Source organism: Molothrus aeneus, chromosome 3 (assembly GCF_037042795.1).
Source record: "Molothrus aeneus isolate 106 chromosome 3, BPBGC_Maene_1.0, whole genome shotgun sequence".
Lineage (NCBI taxonomy): Eukaryota > Metazoa > Chordata > Aves > Passeriformes > Icteridae > Molothrus > Molothrus aeneus.
The window spans coordinates 104,458,246-104,483,685 of record NC_089648.1 but is presented as its reverse complement, the minus strand read 5'-3'; the positions used below and the strand labels follow the sequence as shown (position 1 = coordinate 104,483,685).

The following is a 25,440-nucleotide window of genomic DNA, read 5'->3' as shown; positions in this document are numbered from 1 at the left end:
CACTGCATAACTTACAGCACAACCACCTTGCTTTTGAGGAATGTATCACATTGGAAACAGAGAGCTTAATATTTTGAGATAAGTAATATACAAGAATAAACCTCAGCATTCTCAGCTTGAAAGTACAAGCTTTCATTGACATAAGGAAGAATAGGAGAGAGGCCTAGGGAGGCACAACAGGTACATAATAATATCGCTTTTTCTGGTATTTTCCCTCAAACCACATGAATTAATCACTTACATTTGCCTTTCTTCAGCATTATCCAGTAAGTAGAGGTAAGATATTGATACTCTTATCAACAAACAGCCTCCTTCAGTGTCACAGTTGAGACATCCACAATACACAGAGTATCATCACACAATTTCAGATGGCTATAACCCATACAGAGTAACACCATACCATTTCAGAAGGCTTCAGGCATCTACCCATACAGATTAACACCCTGCTACTTCAGAAGGCTTCAAGCAGCCACCCTTCTTGTGCTTTAGCCCAGCCTTTTATACCCCTGATTGTTCATGCATTGCACCTGTGTGCCCTCTGTTCCTTTTGGTGATTGGGCAGTGCACCTGGGCACTCTGGGTCTCATTACCTTCAATGCTCCTCACCTGCTTCTCACAGCTGTAGCCCATTAGGGATGAGGCTCAGCCACACCCCCACTCCCAATTACCCAATTACCACAGCTGCTGTGCACCTACACTACAGCAGCTCTTCTTTAACACTTTGTTAAAGGAAACACAAATAGCATGAATCAGTGCAGAAATACAACTGAGAGGGAGAACCAGTTCTACCACTATATCCTACCAGGGCATAGAGAAACAGGCAAGGTTCACCCACCAGGTTCCAAACTCTGTGGAATTATTAATTGCTAATACTGTGATTCTACAGTATTAGCAATTAATATCAGCCTGAATGGGTATAACACCTGTTGACCACGATGATTTAACTTTTCAGCTCAATTCACTTCAGCACCACATTGAATTTTTCTATGTAAAAGAATTATTTAATGTGCATTTTTTCAAAATCACTAATGAAGAAGTGAAAAAGAAGCAAGAAATAAGACACTGTCTATATTTCTGATCTGTATTTCTGAGCAGGTCCTATTCATTACACACACATAGTTTTTTCTCAGTTTATAAATAATTTTTAAAATAAATTAACTAATGATGAAACATGGAATTCAGTGCTAGCCTTCTCCCTGGGTTTAACTGTTTTTAATAGTTCTATACTTCATGACTCTTTACTAAAAATATTCTCTAACATATTAGCTCTCTGGCAAGATAGTGTCATATCAACATTTAGGTAAGTTACCAGTTCTCAAACCTGTTAATATCTCTCACAAAGACTAAAATCTGGCAACAATATGTCTGCCACAAACATCAGTTGTGATTGTCTTCAAAGTTTTACTCTACTCATTTGCATAAGTGTAAATTGGGAGCAGAATGGATGGGGAGCCCTGAAGAGAGCCTGGGGATGCAGGGTGTCCTGGCAGACATGACAGCAAGCCACATCCTGGGATGCATCAAACACAGCGCAGCGAGTCAGAAAAGGTGAGTGTTCCACTGTATTCAGCCTTGGTGCAGCCTCACCTGGTGTGCTGTGTGCAGTTCTGGGCCTCATAATTTAAGAAGAATATGAATGTTCTTGAATGTGCCCAGAGGCTGGCAACAAAGCTGGAGCAAGGGCTGGAAGTCATATTCTGTGAGGAGTAGCTGAGGATGTCAGGTTTGCCTGTATTGGAGACAAAGAGGCTGAGGGGTGACCTCATTGCTCCCTACTTTAGCTTACTGAGGACGGGAAGTGGAGAAGAAAGTGCTGAGATCTTTTCCCTGGGATTCAGTGACAGGATATGTGGAAAGAGTTTAAAGATGAGCCAGGGGAGGTTTAGACTGGACATTAGGAAGAATTTCTTTACCATGAGGGTGGTCAAACACTGGAACAGGCTCCCTAGAGAGGTGGTCAATGTCCCAATCCTGTCAGGGTTTAAGAGGCATTTGGACAATGCCCTTAATAACATGACTTAATTTGGCCAGCCCTGAATTGTTCAGACAGTTGGACTGGATGAGCATCGTAGTTCCTTTCCAATTGAAACTATTCTAGTCTAATTTATTCTATCTATTTCTATTCTATTTTTAAACTGCTGCATATGGTGATTTTCAGAAATGTTACTTGTTTCACGTTCCAAATGAATAGACATTTTTATTTCGTTTACTTTATTTTTTCATTTTTCTCTGATAAAGACCTGGCAAATATGTCAATGCAAATTCACAAAACATGACACATAGAGCATTTGTCTTGAAATTATGCAAGCATCAATCAGATTCAACATATGACCAAGGTACAGAAACATGATGGCAAAAGAAGACTCCCAAAATTATTCTCTAAATCAATATTGGGAAATGTTTTTAAAATATCTATGATGTTTTCTAAGTATATGCTTCTTGTTGGATAGAACAGCACAAATTTTCTATTAGGTTATGATGTATTTATTTAAAAAAGAAAATAAATCACTTTTCTCAAACGAAAGGTGCTTTTTTCCTTTTCTGAAAGAAAAAGGAGCAAAATTATAATTAACTGCTATATATTTAAAGCCATTCATGATTAATTCTATAAGCATTAATTAAAATTGTAGTGGTGGGGATTACTAGGAAACTTGTAACTGTTAAACTTAGGCTCATCAACTGAAATAAAAAAAAAGGAAAACAAAGAAGACTTGTCTACTACCACTCAATAATTCTGTCAAATTATGATAATATGTGTGTTTCTACACCCTTTATCCATACTGTGAAGCAAACAATCCTGTTGAACTTATAAATACACTTAAGAAATAATAAATGAAGATTAACAAGAAACATGTTTTCCATTCTAGCTCCATAGATATTCACCAGCAAAGAAGTATCAGACTGCTTAATTAATTTGAAAAACCACGGACAAAATTTAAGACTGCTTTGAAAACTCACTGTGCTGAAGAAAAGCAGCTTGGGGTTAAATCCAGGTACATTCATATCCAGTAGAAGATAACAGAAGTAGATTGAAGTCAGAGAGCAATGCATAAGAACCAGTAATAATGGAGATGATACATCCCCTTCATGTAGCCTGCATGACATTATAAAAGGCTCAGGTCTCAAGGAACAAATTTGAATTATGAATTTTTATGCAGCGGTAGATACTTATTTTCTTATTCATATCTTCCTCAGCAATATCTTCTTATAATACACTATGTATGCAGTTTTAAGAACTTACAGACCACTCACAATGTCTGTGCAACTGTATTGTGTGGCCCAAGTTTGGTAATGAGGGGGGGAATACAGGGTTAGGCTTCTGTGAGAAGCTGCCAGAAGCTTCCCCTGTGTCTGACAGATCCTGTGCCAGCCAAGGCAGACCCACCACTGGCCAAGGCTGAGCCTGTCAGTGTTGATGGTAGCACCTCTGTGATAACAGATTTAAGAAGACAGAAAAAACCTGAGCAAAAGCAACTGCAGCTGGAGAGAGGACTGAGAACATGAGGGAAAAAGCTCTGAAGATGCCAACATCAGTGAAGAAAGAGGGAGAGGAGGTGCTCCATGCACTGGAGCAGAGATTGCCTGGCAGCCCGTGATGCAGACTGTGGTGAGACCAGCTATCCCCCTGCAACCCAAAAAGGTCCACAGTGGAGCAGCACAAGGAGGAACCCGCACCAGAGCAGCTGGATGTCCAGAGGAGCCTGTGACCCTGGGGGAAGCCCAATTGGAGCAGGTTTGCTGGAAGGACTTGTGGTCTCATTGAGGGTCCCACACCGAAGCAGTGTAAAAGGCACTCATGCTGGAGCATTTAATGAAGAACTACAGACCTGGAAAGGTCTCACCTTGTAGAAGTTTATGGAGCTCTGTCTCATGTGGGAGGGACCTCATGATGGAGCAGATGATGGGTGTGAGGAATCCAACCCCAGAGAAGGAAGGAGCAGCAGAGACAATGTGTGATGAACTGGCTGCAGCCCACATTCCCTGTTCCCCTGCACAACTGGCAGGAGGAGGGAATCAAGTTCAGCACAGAAAGAAGGCAGCAATGGGGGGAAGGTGTTTTAGGATTTGGTTTTATAGCTCATTATTCTACTCTGATTTTGACTGGTAATAAGTTGAACTAATTTTTCCCCAAGTGAGTCTGATTTGCCTGTGACAGTAATTGCTGAGTGATCTCTCCCTGTCCTTATCTCAATCCACAATCCTTTTGTTACAATTTCTCTGCCCTGTCCAGCCAAGAAGGGGACTGATAGAGTGACTTCAGTGGGCACCTGATATCGAGCCAAGGTCGGTCCCTCCTCCCGGTGACTTTTAAATGAAGTATTAAAATCGATGGGAACAAGATGGCTGTAAAGAATTACAGCTCATTTCAATAACAGCACCTCCAACGCACTGACTTTTGCTAGCATTGCAGTTGCAGCATGCATGATATCATTACTTTGTAATCACGGGCAATAGAGATTTGGAATGTTTTCTGAGGAACCTGCATTATTGTCACATAATAACATTGATTTAAGATTTTTCTCCCTGTGTTGGTTACAGTGACATCTGCAGAGAGCAGTTAGTTTTGAATGCTTGATACTCTCATCACAGGAAAGATTAATACTGATACAAGGACATCTGCCAGGTTCATTTTACAATCTCAACAGAAAATGATTTTTTTTTTTTGTAAGACGGTGATTTAATAAGTTTTCCATTGTCAAAGTAAAGACAAGGTTATTTTAATTACTAATCTATTTCTTTTCTGAATCTGAAGTACTCTTCAAGTAACTAAAATTCATGGGTCATATATTAGCATTAATGTTTAGTTGTTAAAAAGAAAAAAAAAGATTAAATTCAATAGTCCCCAAATTGTAATGCATTTGCAGACAATAAGTCAAGTCAATAATACCAGACAGTAATTCAAGACAATAATACCAGCTGGCAGTACTCAGTGACCATAAACTTGGGTCTTGTGAGTACCCACTGTTCTCCAGGTGAACAACACTGGTTTGACTCCAAATGCAATATTGCTTGGTTAACAGACACGTGAAGTGAGGAGTACAGTGGTGAATTAACTCCTGTAAATTTCCAGGGTGTTTTGCAAACTCAAGATCAGATATGTTTCTCGCTTCTCAGATTCTACAAAATTGAACCTACTTGACTGAAACCTTTTTTCTCAGATTTGAATTAGAACTTCTCATGTGGCTATGCCAGAAGGATTTCATGCAAAAGATGGAGAAATACTATTTACACCTTTTTATTGGACATGCAAGAAGCATAGCAGTCAAATGGACAAGACAGTGAACAGTAGATTTACATAGTAATGAATACTGAAATGCTGCCAAAAATCTGGTATAACACAGAAGAGAATAAGCAAAGGATTGTTTAAGATGTGGACATCAAACGCCATATGTCTTCCAAAAAAATTCATACATACTGAAGAAAATGAGAACAATTTTTTTCCTGAGGCACATATTAAGTCTACATTATGGCATCTGCATTTGACAAAATTAATTCCATGCAATGTCTGACATTTCTAGTCCACTAAATATCTTGCAGATAATACCTTTATTGAAAAGCATCACATTACACATATATAGAGTGTATATATATATACACATATACAACTGAGGACATAAGCCACTTATTTCAAGAGCTTGCTTCAAAAATTATAAGACTGAATAAGTGGAAAAGCTCTAGAGGCCCACACTGAGGTAGACACATGGTTTGGCAAGAATTACTTGTGCAGGGGATGGATGAGCTGCTAAAGTGCACTGAGGGCTGAAGGCCACGGACACCCACATCCAGGAAATCCCGAGGAACTGACACAGGAGGACAAAGTCTTATGAGGAGAGGCTGAGGGAGCTGGGGTTGTTGAGCCTGGAGAAAAGGAGGCTCGGGAGGAATCTTACTGCTCTCTACAACTGCCTGAAAGGAGGGTGCAGCCAGGTGGGGATCAGCTTCTTCCCCCAGACAACCAGCCACAGGGCAAGAGGACAGTCTTAAGCTGTGCCAGGGCAGGTTTAGTTTGGACAATAGGAAAAAATTCTACGCAGAAACGGTGATTAGACACTAGAATGGGCTGCTCAGGGAAGTGAAAAGGCACCGTCCATGGAGATGTGCAAGACTGGACGTGTCACCTGGCGGCATGCTTTAGGTTACAAGGTGGCTGGTGTTCGGTCATAGATTGAACTCGGTACCGATTACGTCTTTATCAACATAATTGATTCTGTGAAATACTGCTGGGCGCTGCCCCCACGGCATATTCCTATTCCACGCCGGGCATAACTGGGGCGGGCGGCCGGGCTCAGCAGCCGCGGCAGCTCGGCGAGACGCGTTTGTCGCCACAGAGAACGCTGCGGAGGCGCGGCCTGTAGCCGACGTAGGCCTGAGCGCGGCGCCGGCTCGGCGGAGCGCGGAGACCCGGGCAGGCGCCAGCGGAGGCCAGCGGAGGCCGGGGTTACCAGGACAGCCCCGCCGGGGGCACCGGGACAGCCCCGCCGCGGGCCGCGCCGAACACGGCCCCGCCCGCCCGGCGTACGGCAGTGTCGCGCCGCGCCGGCTCTTGGCGGCAGCGGAACCGGCGGGCCGTAAGGCAGGTGCGCGGCGGGCGGGGGTCGGGCGGGCGCGGCGTGGGGGCCGCGGGGAGGCCCCGGGCTGGCGCTGCTCTGCGCCAACGCCGGTGCGGAGCTGCGATCCCGCAGCCCGGTGGGGAGTGGGACCGCCGGGACCGGCCCGCCCAGGCGCGGAGGGGCGTCCCGCCGCCGCTGCGCGGGTCTCTGCCCGCAGCCCTCGGGGCAGGGGCGTCGCTGCGCTGGTGGCGGGGCGCGGGTTTCGGGGCAGCCGGGCCACGGGGTTCGGGACAGCCGCTGGCCGGTGCCACGCGTTGCCTCCGGCGGGCAGGGCAGGCAGCGGGGCCGGGGCTGGCAGCGGGCCCGGGGCTGGCGGAGCACTCGCTGTGCCCCAGCCCCGGCGCGCACCGCGGCGGGTGATGCCAGGCCGCTGCTGAAGGCCCGGGTGCCGTGGGCTCCCCCCCTGCATGCCGGGCTCTGCTTCTCGGAACGGCTTTGCTGATGGGAGTGGTCAAGTGGGAAACGCACCGCTGTCGAATGTGCTTTCAGTACTTACTAGTGGTATTAATAAATGTAGAGAACCAGAAGTGAAGAATGAAAAAAGCATGTGGTCACGTAGAGTGTTTTTGCCTTTCGGGTACTGCTTCATTTTGGTTGGTAGTGGTAAACTGACAGATTTGCTTATAAAACACTTGACAGTCTTGTAGCGACCTAAGGCTTACACTTCAGGTGCTTCAGGAGTGTGTATCATTTTGGAATTCAAATAATACTTTTGCTTAAAAACTTCTATGAGTTCTGAATGTAGGTTTTGTTGTTGTTCTTAAAATACTAACATTGATGTAGACTCTTTAAGTCTTACGGCTTTTTGAACAATTGATTGTAAGGTAGTTTTGTTGAAGTGAAACCAGTAAATGTAATTTCTGCAGAGAAGAAATCTAATAGTCACGATTAGTTACTTTCCAGAAGATAGAATTGATTTGAGTCTAGCCAATGACTAGGAAAAAATATTGGAAGTTTCAGAGACAGTGCAGCAAGAGTTACGTATGTTCACATGGTAGGTTACAGAACTAAGTTTTTAGGAGGAAGGAAACCAAGCCAGCTGTGAGGTCAGATGCAAACTGTCCTTCATCTAAAGAAGGCATTGATGATAACAGTGAGGTGGTGTGTCTTGATTAAAGACAAGCTGCTTTTCAGCAGATGCTGTAGTAAAATGATTTCCTTTGGATCTTTCTTCTGGCCAGAGGAGAGTAAACTTGCATCATCTTGGAATTATATGTGTAGATATTTGGAGGAAGTCTCATCACATTTATATGGGAGTACAGACCAACTCCCAGCTAGGTCCTTTATGCATTGTATAAAGGCCTATATATACTATTGTATGCATGGTTTACATGTTAGACCTCAGTTTTCTCTAAAAGCTAGCTTGGCCTTTGGAAGAGTTTAGGTCACGACTTCCACTGAATCTGAGAGAAGGCAAGAAATAGTCAAATGACAGTGTTTTATTCTGACAGTTCTGTGTTTACAGAACTTGGTTTGAAGCTAAACCTGAAGCTCCTGGAGCAGGTCTGGTGGAAGGCTATGAAGATGATTAAAGGACTGACACATCTCTTTTACGAAGAGTGGCTGGGAGAGTTGGGCCTGTTCAACGTCAGGAAGAGACAAGTGAGAGGAGACCTCATAAAAGTGTATAACTGTCTGAAGAGAGGGCGTCAGGAGGATGGATCAAGGCTCTTTTTGGTGGTGCCAAGCACTAGGACAAGAGACAATGGGGAGATGTTCATGCACAGGAAGTTCTGCTGGTACATAAGGAAGAATTGTGTAGATGATTGACAATTGGAACAAGTTGCCCTGAGAGGTTGTGGAGTCTCCTTCACTGGAGATACTCAGGAACTGTCTGCACTGTGCCTTGTGCTTTAGGATGGACCTGCTTGAGCAGAGAGGTTGAATCAGATGATCCACCGTGGTCCCTTTCAGCCTTACCCGTTCTGTGATTATGTGATCAAGATGATTGTAATTTGGCCTCTAAAGTAGTTGCAGTCCCTTTCTTCTCAGTCTAATTTTCAGTTTTTATTGAGTAGTGTTAGTTCTGTTTTCAGGAAGAACATTTATAGTTGAAAAATAATTTTTTACAGAGTTAACAGAAAACTCATCTTTCATAAAAGGCTGGTATATATTTCTGCAGGTCCTGTTTACCTACAGTACTTTCTCTGAAAAAGTTATCCTTTATAAATACTAAACCAGAGCTCAGGCTGATCCCTGTTATTCTTGCATGTTTCCTTCCTCTTCTGTTACAGGAACTGGTTACAAGTAGTTACAGGAGCTGCTAATGGGGTGTGGAGGTAGTTGGGGGAAGGAAAGACACATGTTGTCTTTCTCTGGTTAGTTATAAAGTTAAGTTTATTTGGAAGCTGTTAAAGGTGGGATTAATTCTAGCTCATATGGGTGTTTTGAGTGCTGAACAGGTTTCTTTTCTCCCTCCTACAAAATTTCCCCATAGAAAATTGAAGCCCTCATTACTCTAAATAACAACTCACTGTTTTCCTGGTAAATTGTTTGTAGTAACAATTGTTGAAGTTAGTGTTGAGCACTTTCTAGCCTACACATTTTCTTATACTGAATTATGCTTTAATGTTTGAAGAGAGAACTGTAACAAAAATCTACTCTCTAGTTCAGATAAACTTAACTAATCAAAAGCAATTTAGCAAATTATCTATAATGTGTAGCTGGATGTTAGAAATATAACAGCTGATGTCTGAACCAAAAAGAGAAAGAAACAAGGGTAAGACCCAGAAACAGACTGAGACACATTAGACTCCTAAATCCCAAACTGTAATCCTCAGAATCTCTGTTATTTTACCCTGTAGCTCTGTTTTCAAAGATGTTTGTCTAGTGTCTCTCTCATGTAGCAGCCACTAGGAGGTGCTTAGGTGATCTGCTGAAAAAAAAGGGAGGACGAATCCAATTATACCTTCACTTTCATAGTATCTTTAGTAATCCATGATTTAAATGAATGATTATCGCCTTCTAAGCTGTTGAGTTCAGAGGCTGCCAGGGTATTTGATGTCCATTAATTCATCTAGGCATACTTTTAGTCTTTTTGGCATCTTGTGGCAATGAATTCCCAAATTCAATTATGTTCTTTGCAGGAAAGGCATTCTACTTGGTATTATTCTCACCTTAAACTACTAAGTGTTGTCATGTACCTCCGTATTCTTACATTATGGGCAATAGTCAGTCATTGTGTATTTAGCCCTTCTTGCTTTTTAAATACCTCATCATATCACAGAAAGGAGCAATTTTGTGTTTATTGCAAGCACAACCCATAAGAAAATGCACAGTCAGGGCATTCTTTATGCTCATCTCTCTCTGAGGAATTTGATCGCCTCTGTTTGAGCAATGCCAGTGTGAGCACATTCCTATACCGGGTCTAGGAGTTAACTTCTGTCACAGTAGAAGTGCTTGAGATTTGTGGGTTAAACAGTGTTGATAGCACTGCAATGTTTTGGCTGCTCCTGGCCTGCACAACTTCAAAGCTTTCTTCCACCCTCCTGGCCCATCAGTAGGTAGGGGGGTGGGCAAGAGGCTGTGTAAGGACACAGCTTGGACAGTAGACCAGACTGGCCAGTGGGATGTGCTGTACTGTGTGTATTGTCATGCTCAGAAATAAAAGCACAGGTAGAGGTAGAAGAAAGGGTGGGTTTTTTGCTTTCAAGATGTCTGGTTTTTGGAGATTAGTAAACTGGAGCTTGTGGCATTGGTCACCCTGTGGGATGTGGTGAGCATTTTCTTCCTTCACTTGGGGGTTATTTTTCTTTTTCTTCATCTGTTAAACTGTATCTCAACCCTGTAAGTTTTTTTTTCCCTTTCTTCTTCCTATTTTCTCCCCTGTCCCACTACTTGTTCAGTAGTTCAGCTACTATTGAACAAGTAGTAGCATGGCTGCTGGCCAGGGTCAAGCCACCCCAACACTGCACAAACACCTAAAAACGTGATTGAAGGAAACAAGACAAATAGCAGCACCCTATGGTTTCTGTGGTAATGGTGCTCACTGAATTAACCAGTGTTGTGAAAGATCCCTATTCTGGGTGTTTCTTGAGCTTATTCTAGATGTAGATATTCCTCTTGAAGTTGTGCATGACTGTGTATAGTTCAAGAAAAATCCATGAGACTGGACTGAAGCCAAGAAAGAGTTAGGCTTCGGTAGCAATGTGGACTGTTTGAATATTGCAGAAAGGGCAGTTGGTGTTCTCAGTCTTCTTTTCACTACATAAACTTGTGGACTAGAGTTTGGTGGCCAAACTCTTGCTGAGTCCAGCTCTGAGATGCGAAATAAAACTCTTGTTCTTTTTCTGTGTCATTAAATCTAGTGGGTGCTGGAGAAAAATAACTTTAAAAGGAAGGTGCAGAATGTTTTACCTAGTTGATATTTTAGGGATAGAAAAGTTGCTGTCTCTCCCCTTTCATTGTATGTGGAATTTATAAATTATATTATAATTTATTATATATAATTAAATTATAAATTATATTCTTCTTTAGACTTTACTGTTCTAAAGCATAAGCTTACTCTGAGCCATCTGTTACTCTTTTTTGTCCAAAGGCATGTTGGATGTTTGGCCTAAAAAATAGACTGAATCTGATATTACAGGCCTGCATCTTAAACATAAATAGGTCTTACAGCAAGAATAGATGATTGTGGAATGATAGGTTGGTGATTGAAGCATTTGTCAGGTGAACTGTGGAGCAAATTTCAGTTTTCCAGTTGTAAACTGGCTTCTGAGAGGTTGTCAGAATAAGCAGATGACTTTGTACAATTGTGACATCCTTGTTTGCATTCAAATACTCTGTAAACCATACAGCCATTTAAACAATTGCTCCTTTCTTTGAAACTAGTGAGGACTGCTGAACTGCGTCACTCAGTGAGTTTCTGTTTGGAAACTGGATTCTGATGAATTTGTTCAAGAAATGGGAAGGCATTGTTCTTAGCTGCTGCTCTGAGGGGGAGCAAGTGTTCAAAAAACAAGTAGACGTGGCACTTCATGATTCGTTTTAGTGAGCATGGTGGTATTTGGTCAAAGGTTGGACTTGATGATCCTGGAAGTATTTCCAGCCTTAATGATTCCATTTTTCTAATGTGTCCTCTCCTTGAGGGATTCAGGAAGACTAAAGAGGATCTCTGAAAGTCGTCTCTTCTGTTTCTCATAAGAAATTTATTACTTGTGGTGAGTTGACCCCAGCCAGTAGCCAAATGCCCCCCCTCGCCTCTCACTAACTCATTCCCTTTGGCTGTGAAATGGGGAGAAAATAGCAGATGTTCAACAGTTGCTTGGGAAGACAAACCCCATGAGTGTGGATGTGTGTCTTTATTCCCCACATACCTTGCTTCTCCTTTCCCAGAGCTTTTACTGTTGAGCGTGACATCATATGGTACACATCTATGTTGCTTCCAAAACATGAATATAAATAAAATGCTTGATTGTAATTTTTCCTTTAGGGTGGCATTTTTTTATGCCACCCTAAAAGTGGCATAAAAGTTGATTCTGTAAGTCTGAACAGGCATCCTATGTGCCATGCTAAATACTCATAATAATTGTTAAAAGGCTTTTGACTGTTCAGTGGGAGATTTTTGTATAATATGTACATATGTATCAGCTTACACTGCAATTTTCTAAAATATTTTAAGAAATTTTACATATATTTTAGCAGAATATGACTATTACTCGAGAAATGCAGCGATTTAAAAATGTACAGCTGGAAAAACCCTGTTTTAACCTCCTCAAATCACTAGAGACTTAATGGGGCTATTTTCCTTTTTATTATATCTGCCAGGAATAGTATTATTCCTCAATTGGTGTTCCCCTCATTTTTATGTGATAAGCAGACACGTTTGCAAGCTCTGAAAAGATGGTTTGGGATTTCCTCACTGTAGGAAATTGTACAGGTGTTCTTCCCAAAATATCCTCTTGCACATATATGACCAGCACTATAGACAGCCCAGGAAGGATCAGAGCATTTGTTAGTTTTGATTCTAATTTGCACTTTTAACATTGCAGCTGCCTTTTTTTAAGTTCTAATTCTCAACTGCAGTAATGATGAATTATCAATTAGAAAGCTGTTACTTGCTAGTCATCAAATAGCTGGTGTGCTGTTTGAAGTGCCTGTGTGGCATGTGAGCTCTGAAGAGAAGACAAGGGATCCTGCCTTTAATAAAATTACTTTATGTGACTATGTATCTATCCAATAGTTGAATCTTGCTTAAATGTATTTTTAATTAACTTTTTTTTTTTTTCTTTGTAGAAGAGTCTCTGCCTTGAAGTAGACATGTTTTCAGGCTGTAGGGGTATACTTATTATGCAAGGCAGAACTTGAATTAATTTTTTGGCATAAATTTTAGGCTGAAATTTTGACTTTTTTCACCCCTGTATTCTACCAATATTAAGTAAGATTTAAGCTAAATCAAGAGGACAGTGGTCTGGCTTGGGACAGCTTATTGTGTGTCTGTTACAACCTTGGGTTTCTTTACAATTCTCTTTGTGGAGGAGGAGGTGGTATTGCCTCCAGGCAGCAGGAGGAAGTTCTGAAGGGAAAGGCATCCCCAAAAGGTGTGATTTGGACTGAAAAGCTTGTCTTGATAGGTTGATTTTTGGGATTCTCTGTGCATCTCCACTACATTAGGTCAGTGAGGTGCCTTATGAATGTGCCTCTGTCTGCTTTTCTGATAGGAAATACCAACTTGTAACTTGTTAACCACTGAGCTGGACTGAACCTTTAGTGTGCTGTGACAAGGATCCAGTAGGGATAAAAGCACTGCTAGACCATGAGTGGTTTATTTATATGGACATACCTTTGAAAAAGTTGTTATATATGCTGACAGAGACTTTTAGGAGGAGTGTTAGAAAGACCGAGGGGTAGTGTAGTGTATTCAGAATTAAAACATGTTTTAGAGGAATTATGGATAAAATACACAGCTTTTGGGTCCCTGTGTATTATTGGAAAGATATAAACTAGAGTTTTCTGCAAACTCTGTCATGGCTTTCTTACTCCTTCCCACCTCAAAAATTATGACGGGTATCAAATAACATACTGAATGATAGAAAAAGCAGAAAGGACATATTTTAGAAAAGCTTATAAACATTATATAAAAATTAAATGAATGCAAAAATCCAAATATTGCAAAACATAGCAAACACTTAAAATTGCACAATACACTTGCATTATTTTAATATTTTAATTAAATTGATGCATTTGTGTGGACATTGACATCTGGTTCTTATTTTATGTAATAAGTCATTTTCTACTGCAACCATTGGTAAAAAGTCTGACTCAAAAGCTGCTGGAAATAGGATGACTTTATTTATAGCTGATAGTTTGGGAAACATTTTGTTTAGTGACAGGCAGAGTTGGCCAGAATCTGTGTTTCTTTTGAAGGCCATTTTCCTACTTTTAGTGCATGACGATTAAATTAATTTTCTTGTCTATTACTAGAAGGGCTGTAGAATCTACAGCCTCTTTATTAACTGGTCTAAAACTCAGCATATTTCTGTTCTGAAAAATAATTCTGTAGTTTAGGTACTTGCAGGTTTTCTGTTTCAGATTACCAGCATTACCATTATTGTTACCAGTTGTATTGATAAAATTGCTTAACACAAAAAAAAATTATTATTTTCTCTAAATGAGAAATCCTGCTTCAGTGCTTTCATAGAATAATTGTTCTGTAAGATTAAATGTGAATCTTGGCATAAGTTGCACTGTGCTTACACAGCTACTGTGTGTTGTCTGCAAGATGCAAAGACTTTATTAGCCATAATTAATTACTAAAATCCTCGAGAAGGAATCTCAGTGTTTGGCAAGATAATTAATTCAGAACTGACATCCTCCTGTCTTTGCAGGTAGTATGAGCATTGCTAATGACTTTGCTGTAAAGGAAGCGTATGACTTCATGGTTAATAAGAAGACAGCAATCCTACTCATACCACCTCTCTTTTTTTGATTTGAGTAATAATGTACAGGCAGGGTCAAAAGGATCAGCGTACCTGGCTTAGCTTTTATTATATTGCACTTGAGATCCTTTGTAAATGCTGAAATAGTTATATTTTTCTCAAAAGAGGTGTTAAGTGTTTCCTTCAGAATCATTTGGGAGAATGCTCCAGATACAAAATGGTCCAATACCCACCTTGAGGCTTATTGAAACCCTATTTTGAAGGAAATCAGCGTTAATTATGAAGGATAATATGGTGTTGAGTGGCTAATAAGCATCCAGTTATTTAGAACTGGAGGATAATGCAGTATTTGAGGCATTTGTTTAGTTGTCTGTAAATATGGTAAGTGATTTGAGTGCTTGAGCACATCTCTGTGAGACTTTAAAACCTTGTAATGGTGAGTAGTTCACACTGGGGGCTTTATCCTTGTATGCACTTGCTGTTCACTACAGGAGCATGTTACAGAGACTTTTTTTTACTACCCTCTGAACAAGTTCTCCAGCATGCTCTTAGCCCAGCAGCCCAGCAATTCTGCAGTTGCATGTTATGCATGTATTGTTATAGCACTTACATTTGCTGAAGTGCATTCCACAGCCTTGCAGCCATCCTCAGTGATATGCAATGTATGTTACCTAGCTGTCATTAACTGAAAACTTTTTTCTTTCACTTACCTATTAGTTTTCTTCCTCCCTTTCCTTCCTTTGACCACCTACATCCCTATTTACCTTCCATATGTCTCTTCCTTTAGTGACAAGCCTTTCTAGAACAGAGTAAGATGAAGCCCCTGAGGTTGTTTTCAACCTCTTTTGATGGCACAGTGTGTAACAAAGGCACAGAGAGCCCCCTGTTAAACTTAAAGCAAAACTAAAAAAGTAACATCTCCACCATCCCCATCTTGTATTTGTGGCTTATCCCTAGTGTTTAAATGAGCATTCATGTTACATATGTTGAAGTTGGAAATTTGCTTATAGTACATCTCCACATGTAAGGCAAGTCTCGAAGTTTCTGTTCCTTGGGATACAGTTTATCTCTCGCTGCCGGGAACTTAAAAGTTAAGGCCATGATGTTTAGAACTACAGACATTTTTTGGTTTAACAACTGAATTACATTTCATGGTCTTGGAAAAGGAAGATGAGTTATTCTGAAGAAAGGATTGTTTTAATTTTTTTTCTTTTTTAACAACAGCAATCCTCAGTAACTATCTCAAAGTACATGTAAAATGAACACATTATTGAGCCAAGCCACATGTTTGGCATCATCCCAGAACAGTATCAGGCATAATCACAGGAAATGGTTCTCCAGCTGATGCAAGCAGGCACAGTATTAGGCAGCTGGCAATCGCATGTGCGTGGTTAAGATTATGAAAAAATGTGGAAAGGGTTAATACTGGATTGAATGAATGACTTGTAATTCCATTATTTGATTTTCTAGGGTTTTTTGTTTGTTTAGTGACTTCTGTAATTAAGATGCTGAAATTGTCTTTTATGTGATCAATGGCACACAGAGGCACTGTTGTGCCTCCTTGTTATGCTGAGGCACTTGTCTGAATTTTGGTATTCGTTGAGGAGAATATTGTGTGTCAGGAAGCCACTGTTTCTTCCTGAGTACATATTCCTTAATCTTGTCATCGCCCTTTTAAAGATTGACCCAGTCTTGACTGGAGATCAGTAATATTTGACCCAGACAACTTGAGAGAATGCTGGGTTGATGTCTGGGCCTTTTGTAGAAAGTGAGATGTCTGAAAGCGTACGGTTGGTACTACATGGGACAGCACTGTTTGTAAAGGTGCAAAATACAAAGGCTGAAAATACTATTGTTTCAGTGTCATGCTTTCGCCTGCTATTTCTGATTAATGTCCCAGACATTCTTAAACCACTGTTATTCCTGGCTAACAACTTTGATGTTAGGTGTATTTGTACTGTTGACATCAAACATGCTTGGATAAGAAATTTTATTGAATCTAATAAAAATGTTCTCAGAGGTCCAAAATAGCTTTTTTATCGAATGATTTAATTTTTTTCTTTAAAGTGTTTTCTTTAGAACATTTTTCCTTTGATGTATATGTTTTAAAAAGGATCTATATGGAGAAGAATATGTTGTTTGGTTTTTTTAAAATATTGAGTCTTATTTGTAAATAAAATATCAAGTTTACCTTTGTGTTAAGGAAGTTGTTGAAGTTAATTGTAGCTATTCCAAAATGCGTTCACATCAGTAAAATTTAATGTTTGGGGGTTTATTTTTAGTCTTCTTACACAGTAGCATAAAGTAAAATATTGTATGTGTCGATAAATGGTCTCACTGTTTGAATTATGTATTTAAAATGTAAAAAAAGTTACAGCATCCCTTTAGCTTTTGTATGGCCTTGTGGGTGGGATATCTTTTGCCCTTTCACTTTCTTTTTCATTTGAAATGTTTCCACTTTTTCAAGTGAAAGAGAAAATGCTGCTTGAAATACTTTGTGGTCAATAGCAACCTGCTATTCAATAGCAACCTGCCAAAGTCTAAAGCCTCTTTTTCTTTATAATGTTCTTTGATTAGATTAGTTGCTAGTAATAACTTCTTTAGGTTTTATAAATTGCAGGTTTACATAGAAAGCAAGAAACTTATTAATAGCTGGAAGAATTATAGGTAATATAGGCAAAATCTGGGAACATGGCCTAGTATTCCTTAAATACTTTAAACAGAATCACTGCTGTGAAGTCTTAAAGGACAAATAAAAAGTAAAATACTACAGATTACAGAAACTGGTACTTTAGGATCTTGTAACTGTGGATTTTACCTGTGATTTTTAGCTGTGTTAATGCTATGTTATTCCATCCTTTGTAAGGAAGGAAAGATTTCTGTTCAACTTGAACATTGACGTGCCTGATCTGAGCATTCACCTTTTCTTAGCCCTATTGTGCAGCTGGCTTGATCTGTTAGAAGGCATAGGAATTCAGTAAATTTGAAAAGGAGGTGTCTTTATAGTAATCTCTTTAATATTTCAGCAAAGAAAAAGAAATGGTTCTGTTATTTGCTTGTATTAGAAACATAGGAAGGCCAGGACTTGGACAAAAACCTAACTAGCTGGTGAAAATATGAAATGGAAAACTTCTCTAGAATTTTTGTTACCTTTGTGGTATTGTTAGAATTTTTTTTCATGTTTCACTTTAATGAGTAAAAACCTGCTCAGATTATGATTCATGTTTACTTTCAAACAATAAACTTTGAATTGTTGTTTACCTGAACTCTGAGTATAATCTGTCTTTATGGGTTTTTTTTTTCTTCTATACAAAGTTTCAGTGTTAAAATCACACTTGTTTTTAAAGGAAGCAAAATAGACTTTAAAAGTTACTTTCTCTCATCTTCAGAAAGCTTTAGAAGGGTGGATATTGCTCTTTCTAATTTACAAACAGGCTTGGTGGAATTTAAGTGTTTTTTAAAAGAGGCAGGAAATCTGAGATAGTTCTAGGAATCATTAGTAGAATGTGCCCAAAATGTCCTAACTTTATTGGGGTTGGGGGAGCAGAAGAAATCTTTTTACCATGTAAAGTCACACTGATATGAGGGTTAAATTCCCATTCCATTTGTCCTATGGAAATGATTTAATATGATATCTTTCTCATACTTTTCTTTAGGGGGAATGGGCAGAAGGATGGCAAAAGTTCATCTTCTGTATGTGGGCTGTGGAAAAGAGGATTTAATTGCCACTGCCTTTTAGGTCCTTGTTTCAAAACTTGCAGATCTTAGCAGGATCATTTGGTAGTTCAGATGTTTCACATCCACCTGTGAGCAAACAGATACATTTCTTTCAAACCAGAAGGAATTAGTTACACTTATGATGGCTGTGGAAAGACAAGGAGTAGCTGATCCACTCTAAAGGTAGTGTGATGCGGGCAGGTATCTACATAAGGAAGCTTTATGTGAAGGCAGATAGTGTATTTTTTTTAAAAACAAATATAAATTTACAGTGCATCTTGTAGGGCCACATGATTTTTGATTTAGTGTTCAGAGCTGGCTCTAGTATGTTGCAGAATAATAGCCAAAGTTTCTAACTTTTACCTTGCCTTTCTATGATAACAGTGGAGTAATTAATTGCATTCTGTTTACTAGCTGGTTTTGTTTCTGTTGGTGCCCTGATAAGAGTGTGTGTTGTGTACCAGCAGCAAAGGGGTCGTGTGGTATTTGACTATAAATGGGATGCAGAAGCTTTGTGCGACTGCTCTGCCAAACCAGCCTCCTCAGGCACCTGCAAGTTCTGAAAGCACACAGGCAAGTGTGGAGCAGCATTTACTAGTACAAGATTAGGGTTGCAGGGCTGGATTTGGCTCTTTGGCCGTGCCTGTGGTGACAACAGTGTGCCCTTTCTTGTTTTCTGATGGTTTAGGTTTCCTATTTCAGGAGCAGCTAATAAAGAAATTGAATAAAGGAGAAAGTAATATTAATTTAAAATTCAGTTTCCTAATAAATGAGCCAGCTGGAGATGCATTGAAATTTATAAGTGTGTGTAAAAGGTGAACTTTTTATATGTTCTAACTTTCATAAATTGCTGTGCATGGTATTTCAGAAAGGACAATTAAAGTAATATTAGAATTATGTTGTTATATTTTTTATAAAGGCACATAATGCTACAGAAAAGGGTATTTAAATGTAGGTATAAAATAAATAGGTAAAATGGACCCAATAGCTCTAATAGCTAATAGCAGTTCTGTCATTAGAACAGTGAGAGTGATGTACCCTCAAAGTCTGGACACATTACTTCCCTTCTAATAATGGTGGCTATAATGTTTACAGACTATTTTCACTAGGAGCTATGCTGGTATGAGTTACATGTCATATATTCACTGAATATATCAAAAAAGCTGCTGTGATGTTTGGCTCTCTCTGCTTCTAGGCTTGAATACATGCACTCAATGCCCTTCACAGTTAAAGATTTTGTATTTGCAAATTTTGTAGATTCATTGTTATAACATTTGTCTCCAAAATATCAGCTGTTGTAAAATCATTCTCAAAAAGCATCTTAAGGCAAGGTGGGACAACAAGCAGACCTGACAAGTCAGTGACATTTCTCTGTTTGTGACTGGAACGCTGCATCTGGATTTCTTTTGTGCTGTATTGCAAAGCTGATAGATAAAATACAAATGCAGTCATTAGATAAGGAAAAGTGTTAAAGATAATTGGGTGAAAGCAGAGAGTTCTGTACTGTATGACTGGGAGGGAAGTAATTCTATTAACTCTGTTATGAGTTCTTTAAATTCTGGATAGACGTTGATCTTCAGGCATGCTAAGAATGATGCAGATCATTAGGTTTGTAATGGTATCATTAATTGTTTCAAAAATAATCTAAATCTGTATCTTATCTAATAGCATCAGAAACTGTAGCTGTATGTTAGGGTTCATTAAACAATTCAGCTGTGGGCACCTTTTGAAATTAAATAACTTTGAGAATAATTTCAGTAAAAGGCTTGGAAGAAGTACAGTTTCAGATGGAGAACAGCTGTGTTTTGGTGCATAGATATGAGCCTGTTCCACAGAGGAAATAAAACTGCACGGAAATAAGCTGTAGTTCTGAAGAGAGGCCTGCTCTAAGTGTGTGTGCGCTCCCAGTTGTGAGATGAAAGCATCCCAAGGCATAGTGTGTTCAGTTTTCTGGTAGCCTTTTTTATTCCCTTTATCTCTTATAATAGTTCAGTGCTATGCCTTTGACTGTCTTTATTTCCTGTCATAATTTTCTTTCCCTGTTTTGCTGGTTAAAAATGGCTAAGCACTTGTCAAGAAAGATGCCTCTCTCTGCATCTGCGCCAGAGGCTGTTAATGACCGAAAGCTCCCAGCATGGGCTGGCTCAGAGGAAATCTTCCCATAGGTTGTAATCACTTACTGCTATTGGGAGCTAAAGTTCAGTTACATAGATTTCACTATAATACTCAGTGTTAGGGGTGCTAAAGAAATAATTGCCACTTTGCCTCATTGCTGGTAACTTTTATTTAGGGAGGAGAGAAAAGAACTACCTGCTGAGTGACCTCTGCATGTTACCATAGCTTGCCTCTGCTCTGTGCCTTTCACCTCCTTTTATTTAATTTTGATTATCATTATTTTAAGAGATCTTTTTTTAACTGGCTTAATTGAAGTTCCAGCCAAGTGCTGCTAGCTCAAAAAGGTCTTTCAAGTTTATGATGCAAGTTTGTATTTATAACATTAATAAAGCCATGTTATTTGTTTTGTTCTCATCTAGGTACTTGAACTGGGATTTGATTTCTCATCCTATGGATCACTGAATGAGTAACAGATGGCCTTGCCTCGTCTTACAGGCGCTTTACGCTCCTTTTCAAATGTCACTAAACATGAGGATTACAGTGAAGAATTAGCTGACTTAACGGTAAAGCTTTTTTTCTTTTACAAAGCATAGCTATAGTAAGAATCATTTGTTTTCTTCATTTGCATTGATATTTTATAAGAGTAGGCAAGCAAGAAGGGCAGAGTGTGTAAAATTTCCTGTACATTCCTTCATAATGTCCTCACTCAAAGTCAAATTTGCTGTAGATTTGTGATTAATACTTAGCCCTTACAATCATATGGCAAAGCTTGCTTGGTTGTGTTAATTTGGCTTTCAAGAAGTTGGACAAGGCTGCTTTTAGCTCTGAACTTATGTAAAGCTGGGAAGCCAAACATTTCCCTTCTAATATTAAGTTCACTGAATTCAGTTACTTCTTTTGCTTCCTGAGAAATAATATATTAAAGCAATAGATGCCTTGTGGGAACCTGTGAAATGACTTTGGAATCTTGAGAACTGTAAATCTCTTGAAGTTGCAAGAGTTTGGCTTTATAGAGGATTTTGCTCTGGAAAGAGTAAATTAGTGAGAGTGTGTGTGTGCTTTTGTGTATCCTTCTTTCACACACTCTGGAAACAGTCTAAAAATCAGGCAAAAGGAAAAGTGCTTGCAGTCAGTACTACACACTGACTGAATGCAATTGGAAAGAATTGATTTTATCTGGTGTTTAATTTTAAAGGAACCCTCATGTATTAATTTGAAATAAATTTAAAAACGAAAATATTTTGCATTTTCAGACTAAAAGATCAAAACTACATGCCCAGTTGCTGAAGTCCGATCTTACTTGGAAGAAGATAATAAAGTTTGTTGATGACAATTTGGACAAAAAAGAATACCAAACTGTAAATGGTGATTTAAAAACTATCTTACAAGCTGCAAAACAAATAGGTATGTTTTTGTTCTCTAGTAGTCTACTCATGCATAGTTTTATGTGGGGGTGGGAGCAGGTTCAAGTTGCTTTCTGCCTGCATACTTTACTGGTGCAGTTTTGGTTCTACCTCAATGCCAGTTTTGCCCTTTGAATATAATAACTTTGACACTCCATTTAATCTGATATACATATACACAATCTGGCCTTCTGTTTTATTTTAAGATTCCATTGTTATATGGATATTCTTACTTGTTTGATAGTATTGTTTTGTAAAGTGTGGTATGGTTTGTGATTGACAGTTATTAAGCAAAACCAACTGTTTCTTTTGGAATAGCAGTACTCTAAGAAAAGAACAATCCTGATGTTGTCTGCTTTAAATCCATGTAATTGGTATAATGAAAAATTGGACTCCTGTGTTTGCAGATAAAAATGTAAGAAATGTTTTCTCCTTGAAGTGTTTGGTGTTGAGGAGAGAAATAAAAATATATTTCACTCATCTGGAATTAAACTTCTAATACTGAAATACATAACGACAAAGAACATGTGAAAACTTAGTTTTGATTGGAAATTTAGTTTTTGATTCACAAACCTAATACAGCTTTTGATTTTAGCAAAATTTAACTTCATTAGCTCCTAAACTGAGCACATGGCTCAAGCTCTTGCTGTCACATATTTAAGGATTTTTCCTTTCAATCTTGTAGATATATTTCCTCCTTTTCTAATTGTTTTTCAAATATCTTGAATAGAAACATTAGTAAAAAGATAGAGAGAATTAATAAAAATAAATATATTTGCCTGGTTTTGGTACTATAGACCAGAAATTTTTATTACAATACAAATGTTAACATGCCCCACTTGCATTTCTATTTCTTGATCATTTATTTGGAAATACCTATTAAATTGAGAAAGAAACCAATGTCTAAACACAGGCTTTCAAAAAAGGCTAGGCAAGTTATTCCTGTCCAACATGTGGTGGTAGTCAATTATGCTGTACAGTTGCAGAAGATGCCTGTTAAAACTGTTAACAGTTGTAAATGGCTATTGCTTTCTTCAGTCATCAGAAGTATATTTTTGAGTATTTCTCAAATTACTGACAGTTTTAAACTCTGGTTAGTACCTTTAGTAAACTTTTAACCTCTTTGGGCTGCAATTTAAGCATGTGGCTGCTGTCTTTCTGAGACAGGCCCCTGGGGAGGGCCAACTCTATGCCCTAACCCAGGTACCTCTCCTTCAGTGCACAGATTTCAGCCGGCACTTGCAACGCACGAGGCTTGAGGGGAAGTCATGCAAGATGGGGATTGAGTTTGTACTAGCTGTCAGTCCATAGAGTTAGTAGGAGAAGTATCTATTATCAATCTGTATTGATAAGAGATATTGATTGAGAAAGCAATTTTAAATATCAAATGTGTATAGTTTAATCACAAGTGGTACTGGGCTAAAATGTTGGATGGGAAACAAAACAAAATACCAAAAAGAGAGCTTCTAGTAGTGCATCTCTTGCCATCTTGTCTGGTTTATATTGTTGAGATGGAAGGAGTAGTATTTTCTCAAGAAATGCTTTCACAAATAGGAGATGTCGATAATAAAGGAGAAATAACACATAGTAAACCTAAAAGATTTTTCTCAAATCCTTCAATTTCTCTTTCAGTTTAGTAATCTTTACTTCTGTTCCAAGACAATTGACTCCAAATAATAACATGTATTTGTATGTTAGGAATATATGAGTGAGCTTCATGCAGAAAAACTGCAAGTTTTTAGATGTAAGGGTTTTTTTTGTGCTTCCTATATAGCTAATGCTAAAAGGGAGGGGCTGAACCACCTTTTTACTCTGAGACCTGTTTACATATCTATTGTATATGTGTGTGTCTATGTCATGTGTCTTCCATATGTAGGTATCTAATTATCTTGTAAATATCACCTCCAGTCCTCTCCTTGAACTCCTCAGATTTTCAAAGTGCACCACAGGAAGATTCAAGCTAAATAGTGAATTTGTAGCCACCTCAATTTATTTATATATTACATTTCTAGCTACTTATCCTTGTTCCATCTGCTTACACTAGAAATTTTTGCTCTTTCCTGTTAGATTGTGGGGAAGAAACCCCTTGCTTTTTCTGATGTTAAACTTAATCTAAGTTGAATCAATCACAAGTAAAAAAACTTTGTAAGCTGTCCTCATTTAAAATGAACAAAAGCCCCAGTATGCTGGCTGGTTTCGTTTAGGTTAGGCTTGGTGACTTTAAAAATGTTCTAGTAGTGACATCCTTGTTCATCACATGGAGTTTTCCTTATGTTTTCCTCGACTACCTTTGTGAATATTTGTGCGAGAAGTAAATTCATGTTTTTATCTAATAATATATTGTTTATTTGCATAACATGATATTTTGTAGATAGAAATCCAAATTCATACATTTATTTGCTTTAAATTTTTTGAGCGGTTTTTCTAACTTAGTACATACTCAGAAGTAATTCTACTGGGAATTACTACAAGGATTCAGTAATCCCCAGCTGAGTTCTTTATATTTATTCTGTTATGAATATTCAGATTAGGCAGTGAATAAATAGTGAGACAAAGTGGAAATTTGTTAACGTTAAATAGCTTATAAATATACAATTGTGAGTTTAAGACCTCTAGCATGTTTTTTTCTCCAGCTCAGAAAGATAAGAAAGCATTGGTAATTCTTACTATAAATTTTTAGTATGTAGAAGGATAATGAAGACAGATGCTTTATTATCATATACCTTTTGTAATTCAGTACCTTGCAACAATTCTTACTTGTGGTCTTCTTTTGATATCTCTGCTGATGAGACTTGTGGCAAGAATTTGAATACAGTTACGTTACAGGCAATGAAACACTCTTAGTATTAAGTGTATTAAGTTGCATTTGTTTTTGTTAACAGTTGGAGCTGAAAATGGACAAGAGGCGATTGAAAGTGGAGCTGTTTTTCTTTTTAAGACATTTCATGGGAAAGAATGTGTTGGCCATGATGAGACAAAGGTGATCAAGCAGATGTTTGGGCCATTTCCATCATCATCTGCTACTGCAGCTTGTAGTGCCACGTCTCGGATTGCTTCTCACTTCACTGAAGAACAGCTTAGAGCCCTCATACAGTTGGCTGAAGAGCAAAATGGTGATAACAGAGTGCTGTTTGGTAAAAATATAGTGTTTTCATTTGACATGCATGATTTGGATCACTCTGAAGAGCTGCCTGTGAATGGTGAGACTGATGTGCAGAAAAGTATAAGCCTAGATTATAACAAATTTTTGAATAACCAGCTGAATCACTTACAGAACCATTGTGATGAGAAATCTAATATCAAATCTTTGGAAAAAATAGATGATTCTTTTTTATGGTGTGAAGTTGGAAAGTACCTGAAGGAATCTCAAGGAGGTAACCCTGGAGGGCCAACAACCGAAGACCTCTGCTGCACTTTGTATGAGATCCTTGCTTCTACCAAAAGTGCCGATGAACTTCAAAATGAGGTACACTAGCACATTAACTATACTGCATATATTTGAATGCCACAGAATTTTACAATAATTTCATTTTAGTTTATGCCAATATACTTTTTCCAACTGTTGTCTGTGCTTTTTTTTTAAATCTGTCTTGAGAAAAATCTCATGGCAGCATCATCATTTACCAGGGAGAAGGATACAGCATAAGTTTGGTCTGAATAATCTCTTTCCCCCACAGTGGACAGGATATTTTTTTGGGAGCCATTTGCTCAGTCTCC

At 38.8% G+C, this 25,440-nt stretch overlaps 1 protein-coding gene across 1 annotated transcript in view; it reads left to right on the top strand.

The window, feature by feature from the left end:
- The first annotated feature begins 8,079 nt into the window (after positions 1-8,079).
- The window catches only part of ASCC3 (activating signal cointegrator 1 complex subunit 3), a 251,664-nt gene continuing 234,303 nt past the window's right edge, over positions 8,080-25,440 (top strand). The window contains exons 1-4 of the mRNA XM_066547531.1: positions 8,080-8,213; positions 20,740-20,883; positions 21,574-21,724; positions 24,606-25,189. Of these exons, the coding sequence (XP_066403628.1) occupies positions 20,794-20,883; positions 21,574-21,724; positions 24,606-25,189 (825 nt within the window). The 5' untranslated portion in view covers positions 8,080-8,213; positions 20,740-20,793. The remainder of the gene's footprint in view (positions 8,214-20,739; positions 20,884-21,573; positions 21,725-24,605; positions 25,190-25,440) is intronic.